Source organism: Brachyistius frenatus, unplaced genomic scaffold (genome assembly GCF_029030835.1).
Source record: "Brachyistius frenatus isolate BFR_SWC_R1_liver_20210118 unplaced genomic scaffold, ASM2903083v1 Contig_154, whole genome shotgun sequence".
NCBI lineage: Eukaryota > Metazoa > Chordata > Actinopteri > Embiotocidae > Brachyistius > Brachyistius frenatus.
The window spans coordinates 153,725-170,000 of record NW_027210753.1 but is presented as its reverse complement, the minus strand read 5'-3'; the positions used below and the strand labels follow the sequence as shown (position 1 = coordinate 170,000).

Here is a 16,276-nt window from a genome sequence, read left to right as displayed (position 1 = left end):
TCTGAACACGTTTCAGCAAAACTACATTTACTACACTTATTTAATTCTTTTCGGCTGATTCCTGAAAATTAATCCTGAGCATTTATTCCTCGAAGACGCCTGCGGCCAGCAAAGTAGGCTTTATCGCTCCCCGGCACAGTGACGGTAACCTGAACCTTTCACTCCGCACCGGGAGGAAGAACAAAGCAATAAACCAATTATGAGAGTGCTTTATCGTCACCACGGTGACCGGCGGCGTTTTTAGCAGGGTCAGACGGGGTGTACCAACAGCTTAGTGCGCTCGCATCAACTCTGACCACTCGACAGGATCACACGGAGAAATAATGGAGGGAGAGTCTGGCAGCAGCTGGTCCGAGCTCACAGCACGCACACGCGTGAACACGGAGGAACACGGAGGGACACGGAGGGACACGGGGGGACACGGAGGGACACGGAGGGACACGCAGTGTTAACAGGTAACTGAATCCCCATACCTGCTGCATCATGCACAATTTACATACATGTACAAATTGTTTCTGAGGAGGGATTTCACACCGACTTTCTTTGGTCCGAACAAAACTATCAGGTGTGAAAAGAGCCTCGGACCCGTCTGGACCACAGAACCTGACTTTGGTCCAAACAGAAGAGGAGGTCTCGGTTGGGATCGAACTGAAACATGGATCGAACTGAAACATGGATCGAACTGAAACATGGATCGAACTGAAACATGGATCGAACTGAAACATGGATCGGTTTGGTTGCATCTTTTGAATAGTTTGGACCTTCGGACCAAATTACAGTAAGTTGAGGAGGGCCGTCATCACCCATTAAACTATAGAAGAAGTATTTAATTCTAATTTGGTACAACGAAGAAATCAAACGTCAACATGAAAAAATGCCCCAGAATGCCCGAAAACATTTAACTTATTGTCAGAGAGGAAAATATTCGTGACAAACTAATAATAGTGCAGCGGGAAGAAAATGAATGTTCAGTAATTTCATCCTGTTCGGTAAATTCTTTCTCCATTCAAATGGAAAATTGGCAACATGCTGACATCGGACACACACACACACACACACACACACACACACACACACACACACACACACACACACACACACACACACACACACACACACACACACACACACACACACACACACACACACACGCGCGCGTCTAGAAAACCAATCAATGTCAAGGCTAGAGAGACACGGTCCAGACACGTAGGTGACGACGGGGTGAAAGTATGTCGTGCAAAGTTCTCGTAAAATGAGAATATGAAGCCAAAAACGAACTGAATGAAATGTTCACGATGTTTCAAAAACAGAAACCTTGGTTCAGAACTTCAGGAGCGTAAACCGACTTTATCTCAGCTCACACTTTCTTACTTTTACTCTTTGTACAGCAGGACGACTCACTAATTTAATCCTGCTGATTTCTGAAGTGTGTTGGACTGTTAATGAAATAAAAAATAGCATCACACAACCACATGAGAAAAAACTGTCGGGACTTCCCTCCGTAATGTGAAGGCCGATTTGAGCTGCTTTTCATAAATAGACAACTCTTGTAGTTACAGTGTGTAACGGCACTCTGTTCACAGAGCTTCTCTATTAGAGTGTTTCTTTATGAGCTCATTTGTCTCTCCTCTACAGAGGCTGCAGAGGAGCGTTAACCCATCTATCTCGTTTCCTCCGAATCGTACGGGGACGTGGCCCCACCATCTCTCCCCTCTTTTCTGATGAAGACGCCCACTTAAACAGCAATTAAGATGCATTTCCTGGCTCTGTGCTTTATAATTCCCCCATTTGAGCCGTGCAGGCATCAATATTCCGCTGACACGACGGCTAAATCGCCACGGTTGAATCTCACCACCTCCTATCTGATGAACACAACCTACTGTGGGACGGGGATCCTGTGCAGCACACATCCCCCCCTTCAGAAGGCCTTTAATTGACTCACATTCATTTCCTGGAAACTTAACTTAACCCGAGCCATAATAACTCCTTTCATAACCCGAAAAATGCCTCAAATATTAAGCAAGCTTTGATTTACATTTATAGGGTCTTGCTTTTTGCCCCCAAAAGGGAGGCGGTTCACCACAATGGGACAACATGAATAATACAACATAGTCACATTCAAACATCACAGGACACATAAAGAAAAGCAGCGATGTGCACACTACATGTGATGGTAAAACACACATGAATACACTCTGTCACAAAGATAAACGTCTATTTAATGCGTCCACATCAACTCCTGTACATGCGGGGTTAATAAAAACGGACATGCAGAGGTTGTAAATTCAAGATTCAGAGCGCTTCATTTAAATTACTATAAAACTATCTAAATGCTACAGTACTTGACACTGAGTTTGGAAATTGAATAACCTGAAATCAGCATATTTATGAATAAATATAGTTACTGTGGGCAAAAAAAGGAGGTGGTCTAATGAAGGTGTTCAGCCTCACTGTCTGAGCATCATATAAACTCAGCTGGTTTCAGTGAAGCACACAGTTGATGGATGAACTACTGCATGGAGACAAAGGGGTTATTGGTTTGTTTTTTTCCTTAAATTTGTACATTTAAATTCTTAAATATGTTTGCAATGGTTAATATTTTCAGTTATTTTGAAGCTTCATTGTGCAGAATAAAGTCAGACTAAAATAATCAGCCAGTGTTAGTTTGCAGTCACAGAGAGTTTCATGAGTATTTCATGCAGAAAATAAGCACATCAGAAAGTGGAACAGTGAAATAAATTTGCAAATTGAAAGCGGAAAGGAAAATGTGATTTTACAAGTTTGGTGACTTCACAGGTTAGCAGAGGTGTAGCTTGTGAGCTACCAGTCAGTCACAAAATCTCTCAAAGCTCTCGGTCTTCTACGTGTTTGGCTGTTTATTCCCTCACGGCATTTATTGTACATAACTTTAATTTATCAAAGAGCTACAGAAGAGGTAAAACCGGTCAGAGCTGTCATTAGTTCGACATAAACTTCACGCAGGTTGTTTAAAAGACACATTTCTAACACTGACGCTGGTCTTATGAATGTCTGCAAACTGTTCCTCTTTTTATGGAGACGTTCATACGCTGACAGACAGACGAGTTCAAATAAAAGAGCCTCCTTCACTTTTAGACTCTCCGTCTCTGCCTTTGCTAAAAGGTCAGCTCGTAATTCATCAATGGCGCAAATACATTTTAATCCAAGTATGAATATATGCAAAAGCTTTAGCAGATTAACACATTTTGCTGCAAACTTCTGGCATTTTAGGTTCTGGTGTTTTCAGGCTCACCGCAGAAAGTCAACCCAATTCATTCCTTCTGTGAAGTCAACGAGACTTCAGCGATTAAAGCAAGAAAAACTGCACTAATGTTCACATTTCATCCATAAATGAGCCCTCGTGCCTTCAGGAAACTTTCACACAATCCTACAATCACATCACAAGTCCTACACAGGTTGGATGACACCAGTAATAGAGCTGCAGTCGTCGGGAAGACATGAAGGAAGGTGTGCAGACACACTCGGATGTTTGAGGAGGTGAACGCTTCCTGACGCAACAGAAGGAAAGATGGGAGCGAAGTCGACTCACCTTCTTACTCTCTTCCATCTCGTGCTCAAACATGGCACCGAACACCGGCGAGCGAGCTGCAACGGAGAGAAACAGAAGGGGGGAGGGGGGGGGGGTTATTGTGTGTAGACGGCGAAGTCTCTGATGTCCGTTAACAGCCTGCCACCGGGCCGGAGGAGAGCGACCAGATGATTGACAGCTGTGACAGAGGTGAAGGCTTCGTGTGGAAAAAGTCAACTGCAGCTCCTTCCTGCTGATGACGACCGCTCCGGTGCGTTAGCCGCTATTCAGCGCTAACAGACTGACTGACATTATGCTTGATTAAAAGGTCTGTCTTCCTATTTTTATCACATGCTCACATGCTGCCATTCAACACAGCCTCTTTTAGTGTGCTCGCACTGAGTGCTGCTGATTCTTATTCTTAATTAAAAGCATGTTCAGAAAGGAGCAGGTATGATTTTCAAGGAGCTTCAGACTTTTCTTTACAGAAGATGAGAAGAGACAAAATGAAGAAGAGCTGCTGATTGACGTGCCAAAGTCCCTCAAGGAAACAACATGAAAACGTGTGCAATGAAAAACTGTGTTTTTATAATCCGAGTTCACTCAGATTTCATGTTACTGCTTTTGCAAATCAGATTTTCACACATTCGCAGCATAAATAAATCAAAGACAGTCACCCGAACGTGTCCTAGCAGTGACACCTTCCTGGTTCTATGAAGTGATATTGGATGGTGACACTGAAGTGCCAATAATGACGTTGAAGCGCACCCTGGAGTGTAATACTGCAATTACACAAAAAGTTACCAACTAAATAAAATATGTAATCAAAATGTTTTCGTATTGTGGGGCGGTTCGCTCTCAAAATATAAAACGTTTTGTTAGAGCGGTCTCCGTTTCCATGGCGATACACGGGGCATGACAGTACCAACTAGAAAACAATCAGTCACATCAGTAGTCTCTTATGTAAAGTATGCAAGGTTTACTACTCCAGGAAGTAGTCCGACCCTTAGCAACGGCCCTAGCAACAGAGAGGATTTCTCATCCGTTTTAATGATTTCTCCAACTGAATAAATACAGAACATAGAAAGACTAAACTGCTCAGCTAGCTCAGTCTGGTTGCAACGAAGATATCCGCTGAAAAAAGACAAAGATGGACTCGTGTGTTTTTAACATTTTAGCTCCGTGTCGTGTGTTCAAACCAAACCGGTCCAGCTAGCCGCCGCGAGGGTTGTAAGTGCGTGACTATCCGTGGTGTTACGGTACGGGTGCTCGGAGCGACCAAAACATGAACCGATTTCACCAAATGGGTCAAATTAAATAGACCTACAACAAGTAAAAACAACACTGCATATTATATGAAATTCAATTCTAAGTATACATTAGCATTGAGAAGGCGCAGTGATATTTCTAGTGACGAGCAGGGTGTGTTGTCATGGTGATTTGAGCACGTTCCAAATGTCCAGTTGACCAATCAGATCTCTGGGTCGGACCTGCTGGTTGTGTAATCACATTTATGTTTTTATCACTAAATAAGTGATGTGATAATATCTTCTTGCAATGTCTTGAAAAGCTACTCGGAGTTTTTTTCCTCTCTTATTATCCCGGACGAGACGCCGGTGTAAGAGGTCGTGTTTAATCTCCAGCGCAGACAGGCCGCGGCGACCCAACCGCCGGGATTCAAATTATATAATTCTGTCGCACTCCTGCTACTTGAAATCACAGCTGTGTGATAATTCTGCAAGCTTAAAATAATCACCCCATCTTGTCCCTGTAGTTCAGCTCAAGGCAACGACACCGTGTATTTTGCCTCTTATCGTCCCAGCCGTGACAGCGGTTCGCTTCGGCGCGGGCCGCGGCTGAACCTCACAGATGGAGCTCCACCTGAACTCCATTACTGACCGCTTGTTTACCCGGCGGGGGGAGGTGTGTGTGTGTGTGTGGGGGGGGGGGGGGTCTCTACAAAAGGTTAGAGCTCGGCCTTTTACCAAGAACCACATCTCAACCGCCGTAACTCTTTTCTGGTGTGGTTCTCTTTGTTTGATTGTGTGCTCGCAGGGTAAGACTTGTATTATCATTCACTAATGAACGCTTAATTAGCTAGTGATTAAAATTTAACTTATGTTTTAACACAATATTAAGTACGTGTCAAAGTCAGTGATATGCTAATTAATTTAAGTACTTAATAATGAGTTACTAACGCAGAGCTAGCTATCCATTTAATGACTCATTTGGAAACGTGGTGTCATCCATCAACTGAGCCGAAGACACAAAAAAGTAAAATAGTGATAAAAAGAGTAAAATGTGGGCAGGAGCTATTACTAACTGGGATTATAAAGTCAGAACCTGCTGCTGTGGTTGTAAGTTAACTAAATAAATAAGAAAACTATAACTACCAGCAGGTCCTACAACAGGTCATTAATGTGTTTTTGACATGTTTTGTCTGAAGGTCAGAATAAAGTCAACCATCAGGCCAGGAGCAGAAATGTAAAACTGGACATGAACAGTGTTTATTTTCTATAAATATTTGAAGGTAAACCAACTGAATATTCCAGATATTTTTCGTAAAAACAAAAAGAAACGAAGTCCTCTTATTTTACAATTGTGGAACAGATATTTGCATCAAAATCATTTGTTTTTTTAGCATCAGGGGGACCAACGGATGTTCAGCTGTGGGAACATTCAAGTTGGAAAACTCACAAGTTGAATAGGTGGTTAACTAACTTTTCTACTGTCGGGCTCGTTTAGTGGATCAGTCACGTAAGAAAACGTTCACATTGCTCTGCTCTCAAGAGGCAGTTTGTTTTGTTTACATGGGAGGAGACGGAAACAGGCCAGACGACTTTATCGATGATTCTTTCATAAAAAGTCAAATCTACCTGACGGAAGACTAAAGATGGCGTGATGATCTTTTAGAGGATTAATCCAGGTTTCAGTGTATCTACGGTTACACAGTCTGGAAAGAAGATCCTAAGTCTGATTTGCACTGACACCAAACTCTGCACTGAATGGCCCCGCAGCGCTCTGGGGACAAACCTACTGTAAAGTCTGTGGTGCAGCTGAATACTGGTGAGCTCATAATGCAGCAACAAAGGGAAAGGGTGGGCGAGACACGGAGAGAGAAAACTAGAGGGGGAATGTCCTAATAAGGACAGCAAGGATGGAGAGGAGAAAGAGAAAGAGGGAAAGGTAGACAGAAAAGGGAAGTGAGCACAGGAAGACCTGCAGGAAGAGAAATAACAGGGAATGGGGAGAAAACTCAAGACGGAGAGAAAAAGGGAGGCACGGTAAAAACGGGAGAAGGAATAAAAGAGGGAAACATAAGAGAGAAAGAGAGCAGAGATACCGAGAAAAGGAAGAGAGAGGAGGAAATGAAGGGAAGGCAAAGGAACAGGAAGAGAGGCTGTTATAGAGATCACATGGCCAATGTGGAGCCAATTTGAGTTGCTCTCCCTCCTTCGTTTGATCCCTCTCTGTCCGTCTCCACGGCGATTAACGGCCGGGAGAGTTGTCACGGGAACGGCCAAGAGGGGGAATAAAGAGGAGGAGGAGGAGGGACCAAGTAGAACAGAGAGAAAGAGGGGGAGGTGGGGAGAGAGAGAGAGGGAGGGAGGGGAAGACCCCAAACCACAGCAGCACATAATTAAAATGGCTCCTCACACACACATTTCAACAAATCCAATAATGAACAGCCTCCCATCGTCTCCACGGAGACACACAGTTCACCAGTTTCCTCAAACTTTTCACTCTCTGATCCTCGTTGTCATCAAAGTGCCAATATCAGAAACAAGTTCATGTTTGCTTGCATGAGTGTGTGAGTCGCTATATTTTTCATAACTATGGATTCCTGAAGGCCGACGAAGACACACAGGTGCTGAGGGGATCACAGGCCGGATACTTATATGGATATTCAATGTATTCAAATGTAACCATCCCTGTGGCGAGCACAATTATTCATTAAAATTAAAAAATTTGATGAAGTATTTCCCCCGGAATTTAATTCTCGTCGCAGTGGAAAAGCCTCCGAACCAGCCTTTCGACTGAAAGTAAAAGTCTCCGGTGAACTGGAATAATGACAAACTCCTCCATGTTTAATCAAATAAACTCCCTCGTGTGTTAGGGATGGGTCATGGCTTTCAAACTTTCAAGTAGATATTATCCATTATTATCATCTTGCCTTAAAAAAACGTGTTTCCCTATTTTTACTGGCGGCTGGTAGTAATTTGTCCCAAACACGTGTATTAGTTCTTAAGTGCACTAGTGCTTAACTTATTAGCATTATCATGTGCCTTTTGGTTGAAACATACTGAAACCAATATATGTACAATTGAATTATTTTAATACATATATGTAAATTTTGAATCCCTTTTTTCCCCATATTTTTTCAAAAAGTTAAAAGCATCTAAAAAGCATCTCCTCTTCAGCGCTGTAATATGCCGTGCTGAATTCAGTACACAGCTCACGCTCTCTTAACGGGAGGAGGAGCTGGTTTTCATGCAAAGCTGCATACGCATATACATGCTGGGGACAATAAAACACATGATTTGAATCAGAGGAAATCCTTAATAAAAACAAATTATTCACAAATGTAATTAAAGATAATTTAACTTCCATAGACATCAGAAAACAGTAAGTGCATCGTATTACACTCAGTTTCCAGGTGGGTTTTAGCACACAAGTGCTTCATGTGAGATTGTATCATCACCTTCTCCACATGCAACAAAGGATAGTCTCACCTGCCAGAATGGCTTTGTGAGCCTGGAATTTCTGGCCGGCGACACACAGCGAGCAGTCGGTGAATCTGGAGCTCTCCCACAGATCTCCCAGCTCCTCGGCCAACCTGCAGTCAGGAACCTTCACCATGTTCATCGTGTTCTGGCCGGAGATATTCACCGAATCCTGCACTACACTCACCTGAAAACACACACACACACACACACACACACACACACACACACACACACACACACACACACACACACACACACACACACACACACACACACACACACACACACACACACACAAGCAAAAGTTTAGTATCCTTTTTACACATACATGTGACGAAGAAGATCTTCCAGAAGTCTTATTGGGCGACCTGCTCCTTTAACATGCCGACTGGCTCACACAGAGGCAAATAAAAAGCATGCAATGTTCATAAAGAGAAAATAAATCAGTCAATCAAACCCGCTGTGAATGATTAATGTGGCTTCTCTGCCTCATATAATCAATACATCAGACACTCAATACGGGAGCAATTCAAAGACAACCTATTGTTGCTCCTTTATCCAATCAGAGCGGCTTCACTCTCAAACGAGCCACAATATTGGCGTTGGAAGTCAAATTGGGGAGTGCCGATGTGTGTGTGTGTGTGTGTGTGTGTGTGTGTGTGTGTGTGTGTGTGTGTGTGTGTGTGTGTGTGTGTGTGTGTGTGTGTGTGTGTGTGTGTGTGTGTGTGTGTGTGTGTGTGGGTGGGTGTCTGTGTAAGTGTGTGTGGGTGTGTGAGAGTTGTCTGGATGTCTTCCCTGCTGACTTCGCCACCTGTTCCAGACAATGTCAACTAGACTCATTTATCTCTCAACAGGACTTGCTGCAAACACACACACATACACATACACACACACACACACACACACACACACACACACACACACACACACACACACACACACACACAGACGCCAGCTCAGAGCACAAACACACGCCCACAAAATTCACACGCACACACGAACTAATTACCGAGTAATTTCCGACAGACTGGATTGACTGACTTGCAGTTTTTCACCTGTCTGCGGTTCCGTCTAATCAAACAGTAACAGTTAGCTGTTGCCTGGTTTGAAACACAGTGTAGTTAGTTAGTTGATTAATTAGTTAGTTGATTAATTAGTTAGCGGGTTTGTAATTTGTCATAGAGCAGGCTCATAAGGAAAAGTATGACACTAATTCTTGTGAAGAGAATCTCGAGTGGCCCCGATAGCTGACATGAACAGAGTGTTGAAGTGTGAAGATTTATTCTGAGTCATCAAGGCAGCGAAGGTCCTGCTAATTTAGCCTTTAACGATGTCATAGGTTGGCCTGTTCCTCCTGGATTAGCAGGAAATGTTCTGTCTCACAAGTACAAGATGAGCACTGGATTTAGAAATATTCAATCAAGCTTAAAATGTTATTGTCCAAGAACAAATAAATGAAGCCGCTTTCACATTTGGATCGATTGACCAACTGTAAAAATGCTCCGATATTTGTTTTATAGTCAAACGGCCTGGTTTGAGAAATATCAATATACATCATTGAAAAGAAACATTTATCAGTACCGACAACTTACTTAAACTGTGATTCATTACAAAGTGAGAACGTTGTTTTGTAAGTTGCAGAATAAATTCAGATCTTCAAGGAGCCGTGTGAAGGATTTAGTGGCATCTGGTGGCGAGGTTGCAGAGCGCATCCTACTGAACACCCTTCGTCTCACCCATTCCTTTTCCAAGCATGTCAGAGAACTTACTGCAGATGCAAAATGTGAAAGGCCCTCTCTGGAGGCAGTGTTTGGTTTGTCCCTTGTAGGCTACGGTGGAAACATGGCGGCTCCCTAGAAGAGGACCCGCTCCAACATGTACTGTAGATATGAAGGGCTGTCTCACTGCCTCTCATACTCTTACACACTCATGACAACATAATAATGAATATTGTTTTCCATTTCTGCCAATAAATTCCTTTAAAACCTACAGAACACGACTCTGATGTTGACAGGCTTAATCAGCATTGTGTGGAAACAGTTGAACGTAACAGACGTTCATTTACACGGAAAAGTCCGGTGATGTAGTTTTAAATTGGGAATCATTACTAAGTGACACAGTTGGGTTAAATGGTCTCCTTTAATTGAGGAAAAATCTCAGAGCTCAAAAAAAGCATGTAAACGACGAGCTGAAGGCTCGCTGAACTCGTCAATTCAAGGTTCGGTTATTAGCACATTTCCCAGAATGCTTTGCTTGTGGATTCAAATCCTGCACAAAGTCTGTCTTTTAATTCATTTAAGTATAGTTTTTTTGACAAATTAGTTTTGCTTCTTTACATACACGTGTCTCAGATGAGACATAAGGTCTTCTCAGCAAACACAATTAGAATCAAGAACCATGATCAAGATCCACTTCAACCACTCGACCGCACTTTATATCCACTTCAGACTTAAACATAATATTTTCAATCCACTTTAAGTATCACATTTTGTTACAAAGTGGATTTTAGAATTTAATTATTCAGCACATTATTACAATAGATTTCATTATGTTGTCAAACTGTTTACCTGCTTGTTTGTTACATTGCACAATGTCAGCGACACCCGACACCAGATAAATAAAAGGATGCTCATTGTTCCCCTGGTTTTCATTGCCGACACCTTCCTAAATGCTTTCAGTAAACGCTTGTCAAGAAAAAAAGGCCAAAAATCCTCCCAACATCCCGACAAAGTGACCTTGCCGTTCCAGCCTCAGTGAGGGAGGCTGACACCCAAAAACCTCCAAACAAAAAAACAACAACATCCAGGGTCCGTCCTCAACCATTCAACTATCTGCCCAATGCCACATCCATCCACCTATTCAACTCGCACAAAAAAGAGTCCAAGAAAAAGGAGGAGAAGCACATATAATCGAGAAGCGCGTGGCAAGCAGGAAATTGAATGTCAAGGAGTCTTGTTTGCTCCTGATGGAGGTTTGAGGGTTAGCCTGAAGGGGACAGGATGACAGAGGGAGAGAGACAGAAGGAAAGATAATAAAACAGAAGAAGAGGGTAAGAAAAGGTGGAGAGAGAGGGGCGGGGTGTAGGGATAATAAAAGGCAGAAGAGAATACAGATGCAGAGATACCAAGAGACAGACAGACGGACGCAGAATAGAAAGAATCACAGAAAAGGAGAAAGGGGGAGTGCGAGCGAGCTGTTGGGGGCGTCGACAGTTGGATGTGGCCTCCGAGTCTCCGAGGCTCATTTCTGGAGCAGAAAAAATGGGACTTTCCTGAAGAGAAGGAGCATTGGAAGTATTCTGGTGTGAGACGGTCTGCTTTCCACAGCTGGCTCTGTTAATCACACTCCGGGGAGGTGCAGGTCTGACTGACTGACATGCATCCATCCACGCAAAAAAAGAAAAGAAAGAGGAATGCTCTCAAACACATCCGCACAAGGGAGAGACGGTTCCAACCGGCATTCATGAAACTCTGATTAGCAAAACAGAAGGCTGAGGGACAAAGGGAGCTGCTGTGTATAGAGGGAGGGGGGGACACAACAGAGGAGAGACAGACGGACGGACAAGGAGACGGAGGGCAGAGGAGAGAAGTTCAGTAAGCTCCAGCTGGAATGAAAAATGGCTTTAGGAGACGAGGAGGAGGAGGAGGAGGAGGAGGAGAGAGAGAGTCCAGAGTTGTGTCCTGAGTACCCACTGAAAAAATAAACAAGTGCTGAAAAGCGAATTGGAAGAGAAGCCAGTGAGCGCGGTCAATGTGTTTCAGTATAAATAGCCCAATTAGTATGGCGGAGCCGTCGCTGGGCTCTCAGATGCAACGTGGCAGAGCCGGTCTAATTACTGGCTAACTTGACCAATTATTCTACTGTTTAACCAGGCAGAAACTAAATCGCACCACCTGGTTATTTAGACACACTGGCTGCCCCGAAAGTCTTCACGCCATTAGCTGTCATCTTCAGTCATTGTCAACCCTCCTCCTCTTCCTCCGAGCATCTTCCCCCTCTAAAACACTCCTTCTCACAATGGACGGGGGAAGAACAGAAAACATGCAAACTCCATGGTCAACCGAATAGTTTACATTAAAATAGTATATTTTAAAAAAACGTTATCATATATTTGCTGATATTTTTTAGTACTGTTACGTTGTGATGAGCAGAGGTTTTTTTCACCTGGTTATTTAGCATTGCATCACTTGGTAATGACGCTTAATGGCATTAAGAGTACCTTAATGAAACCGTAACCTAAACCGTGATCTTTAATGTTGTCAGATCATAAAACTGATTTATTCTCTTAATAGTAATTTGTAACTTACAATGACAAACAATGTCATGGTGTAATTAATGGCAGTTTATCAGAAAACGTGTGTTGTGTGTGGCTCTAGGGGGCGCGGCCATACGATGGCTTCCATCATTACATTTGGAGGACATGTTGAAGTCAAACGATCAATGAAGTAACCCTTATCAGAAAAGTTTTGGCGATGGTCATTTTGTTCATGTTGGTGATGGTAGTGAAGTTTATGGGCGTTGTTGATGTTGTTCTGCAGTCTGAGCTTCTATACAAAGTAGGAATTTGACCTAAAGGTGGACAGAAGTGTTGAAAACATAAACGGGGTTTGTCTTCTTGGTCAGTCTGGTATCTCGCCAAAGCGTGTAATACACCCATCAGTCCAGGAGAGGACACCGCGTCAGTGTCACATTTTGCAGCGTCGAAGAAGAAGAAGACCATGTGAGGCAGACCCGAGGAGGAAGGGAGGAGTTGGTCGGAAACAAGCACGACTTTTACTCGTTCGACTTGTGTTCGAGTCGCTGAGACAGAACAAGTTCATTTGGATTTAAGTAATGTAAGTAAGTTACTCACAAACGTAACGTATCTAACTTACTTCACGGTGATCCAGCCAGCCATGATGTAGATATAAAAACTACCTGACCAACCAACAGAATGACTGACTGCCTGCTATTTATTACCCGGTTAGTTTTAAGGATGATAATGACGACAGAAAGCCATTCTGTATACAACCCTCGGTAAAGAATCACAGTAATGAAGAATCATCATAGACGTCGTATCACCACAATCATCATTTGTTTTGGTAATTAAGTTCCCAAGATAAGTACTTACGAAAGCACTTGCCTCCCAGTTAGTTCCTCAGACATCGAGATGGATTTGTCATAAGCTCCTTCGAACCCCCTCCAGGCAACGCAGAGTTAATATTGAGTTTCAGCACCCCGATGATTTATTCATAATGCATCAATCTTTTTTCTGCCTGTTTATGTGTTTGTTTATGGATTTACTGTGTTTTGCCATGCGTGAAATAGTTCGCCAAAAAAAAAATCAAAATCAAATGAAATTCATTAAGTTATGAAACACTTGTTCTCTTTACTTCCCAAGTCTGATTTTCTGCGTTGGGAAACACGGGGATGGAAACGGACACAAACACGAGCGGACGCAATTCATACACATGACGCTTCACCACATGCTGCAGCTGTGATTCAAAAAAAAGAAACTCCAACTGGGTTTTTTTTTAGCGGGGGTCATTTCCTTCTTCCTTCCTTCTTGCTGTTAATTTTGCAACAGATCATTTGCATGAACATTATTTGAATTTGTACAGAACACAGTTTTTTTTACCAGCCTGATTCTGGTGCTGGCTCACGTCTAATCCGAGGTGGACTGCTGCTGACTTCATGGCTGACAGGATGGCACTCAGCATGAGTATATATCTCTGCCAGCGCTCTGCGATAGTCACAACACATCAGCCCCACATGGCACTTTGGTCCAAACCTCCTTAACGCATATTTTCATGACTGTACTTCACATTTTGGCACATGGAGTGTCGATTTTAGCAACTTTAAAGCATTTTAACTCAACATTAGTTCATAAGTAATGACCAAAATACTTGTTGTTATATATGTTATTTATTTATATATAATAAGCAAATATGCACCTGTTTGACCAAGAATTGACTCCTCAACCAAATTTTCCTTAAATCCATTAACTTTTTCAGTTATTATTCAACAGAAGAAACAAACCAAGAGACCAGGGGGGGAGGAAGAGGAGGAGGGAGGGGGAGAATAAAATCTGTCCAACTCTGCAGGCAGAGGCAGAGTCTGACAGGAAGTTTTCAGATATGGTTGCCAGGTTGGCGAAGTGCCGTTGCCAGAATGGTAGCCGTATTTTGAATTGTTTATGAGTGCAGCGATGACGCCAATTGTAATTACGCTCCATAATTCAAGAACAAAAACTGAGAACTGAGATCGGTTTGACAGATTGTACACAACACAGACTTTGTTTGTTTTTTTATCTTCTGTGTGACACAAACAAACAAATACACAGAAATACTTACCTCTGTGACTTAGCTTTATTAATTATGCAAAATTGAAACAACACAGAAACTAGTGTTTGCTGAATGCAAGTGAGGAAAGGCCGACAACAGTTCCTGCTTTGAAGAAATGTATTAAATGTCATTGAAAACACAACCGGATTCACTGCATTCAGATTCTACACTATCACGATACTATTTTTATCAAATAAAATTCTCCCCTCTTTATTTATTTGATCGATGCTTTGGTAAAATGACTACTTGTCTTTCAGCATCACATCTGCTGGTCTTGTGGGTTATATTTTGTTGTTGACAGGTTATCACGACACTGTTTTACTCTTCACTTTTACTCTTTGTTTTTTTTTTAAATAAATCCAACAGCAGCTCTCTAGTTTGCCTGGACAAAGACTCCACACTGAAAGCATTGGATGAATATGAAAAGTGCCTCCTAACAGTGTCCAGCTCAACATACTAATTGGTTGACGGTGATCCAAATCTGGCTGCCCGGGGCAACTGAAAAGAACCCAACCAGCGGGCTGTGGAGGTAACTACTGAAACATTCACAAATTAAAACAGAACTGCCAGCACATACAATGAAACAAATGTTTTCCATCCCTCACAGCGTTAATACACTACGTTCCAAATCAAACTACATATTAGAAGATTCACTGCTAGTTGTGTTGTTGCTGCTGCTTGACAGTAATTACAAATGTATTACAAGGTAATTAAAGGGAACCGATGCAGGTTGTGCAGTAAAGTATTATGACTTTTAATTATTTCTTATTTACATATTTAATAGGAATTTCATTGTTATTTAACCTGAATCAAATGTCAGCGGGAAACACTGCACATTATATCGTTTATTACACCTTACACTGACATAACAGGTGATATTGATAAAATGAGGCTAAAAATAATGAAGTGTCCAGTAACTCCAGCATTTTCATTACAACCACATCAATACACACACAAGCACATTTCATCTGCAACAGCTTAATAGATCTGTGATCTTCAAACTTGTCATCTGAACTCCCACCTCCAAGCACAAAACTCATCAGCAGCTTTTTATAATGCATGACTCGCCCTCCGCTGCAGCCACAGCCAGAGTAAACAGGCTGCATGTCACAGACCCGCTGAGCAGCTCTCTTACCGCCTCTCTCTTTCTTATTCATTCCCTCCGTCCACTTTTAGATCTCATTGCTCACAAAAAAAAAAAAAAAAAACACTCAGAGCAATGCTGGGATGTTTGAGCCGGAGAAGTCAGAGTTACGGGCTCTGTGGCAGCTTCAACAGGTGACTGAAGTGATTAAAACTGAGAATAATATCCCCATTAAACAAACACAGCCCCCCCCCCCCAGCCCCACAGCTATTAAACAGAAGTCAAATATAAACACTTCATTCACAGCGAGGCGACGGCTCAAACCTTCACCTTCTCTAATTAAAGGCTCAGCAGATTATTATTGTTTTTTTCAATCTCCTTGTTCAACCCACAAGGAAGCGCTTACTGTCGCTGTCGACAGTCTTTGTGACGATCTTTTTCTTTGGTTTTTTTCTTTGTGTTTTGCTTTGCAGTAAACGGAAGAAAACAACAGCGCCAGACACAAAGAACAGCGCGCTGCATGGCCGAGACTAAAGACTACCACAGGAACAGCCCAAATAAGACTAAATGTGAAAGAAATCGTTAACACAGACGA

At 42.5% G+C, this 16,276-nt stretch overlaps 1 protein-coding gene across 1 annotated transcript in view; it reads right to left on the bottom strand.

Moving 5' to 3' along the window:
• The window catches only part of spop (speckle type BTB/POZ protein), a 49,639-nt gene that overhangs the window by 8,647 nt on the left and 24,716 nt on the right, over nt 1-16,276 (bottom strand). The window contains exons 5-6 of the mRNA XM_069716258.1: nt 8,281-8,458; nt 3,569-3,624 (exon numbers count right to left, since the gene is read on the bottom strand). Of these exons, the coding sequence (XP_069572359.1) occupies nt 3,569-3,624; nt 8,281-8,458 (234 nt within the window). The remainder of the gene's footprint in view (nt 1-3,568; nt 3,625-8,280; nt 8,459-16,276) is intronic.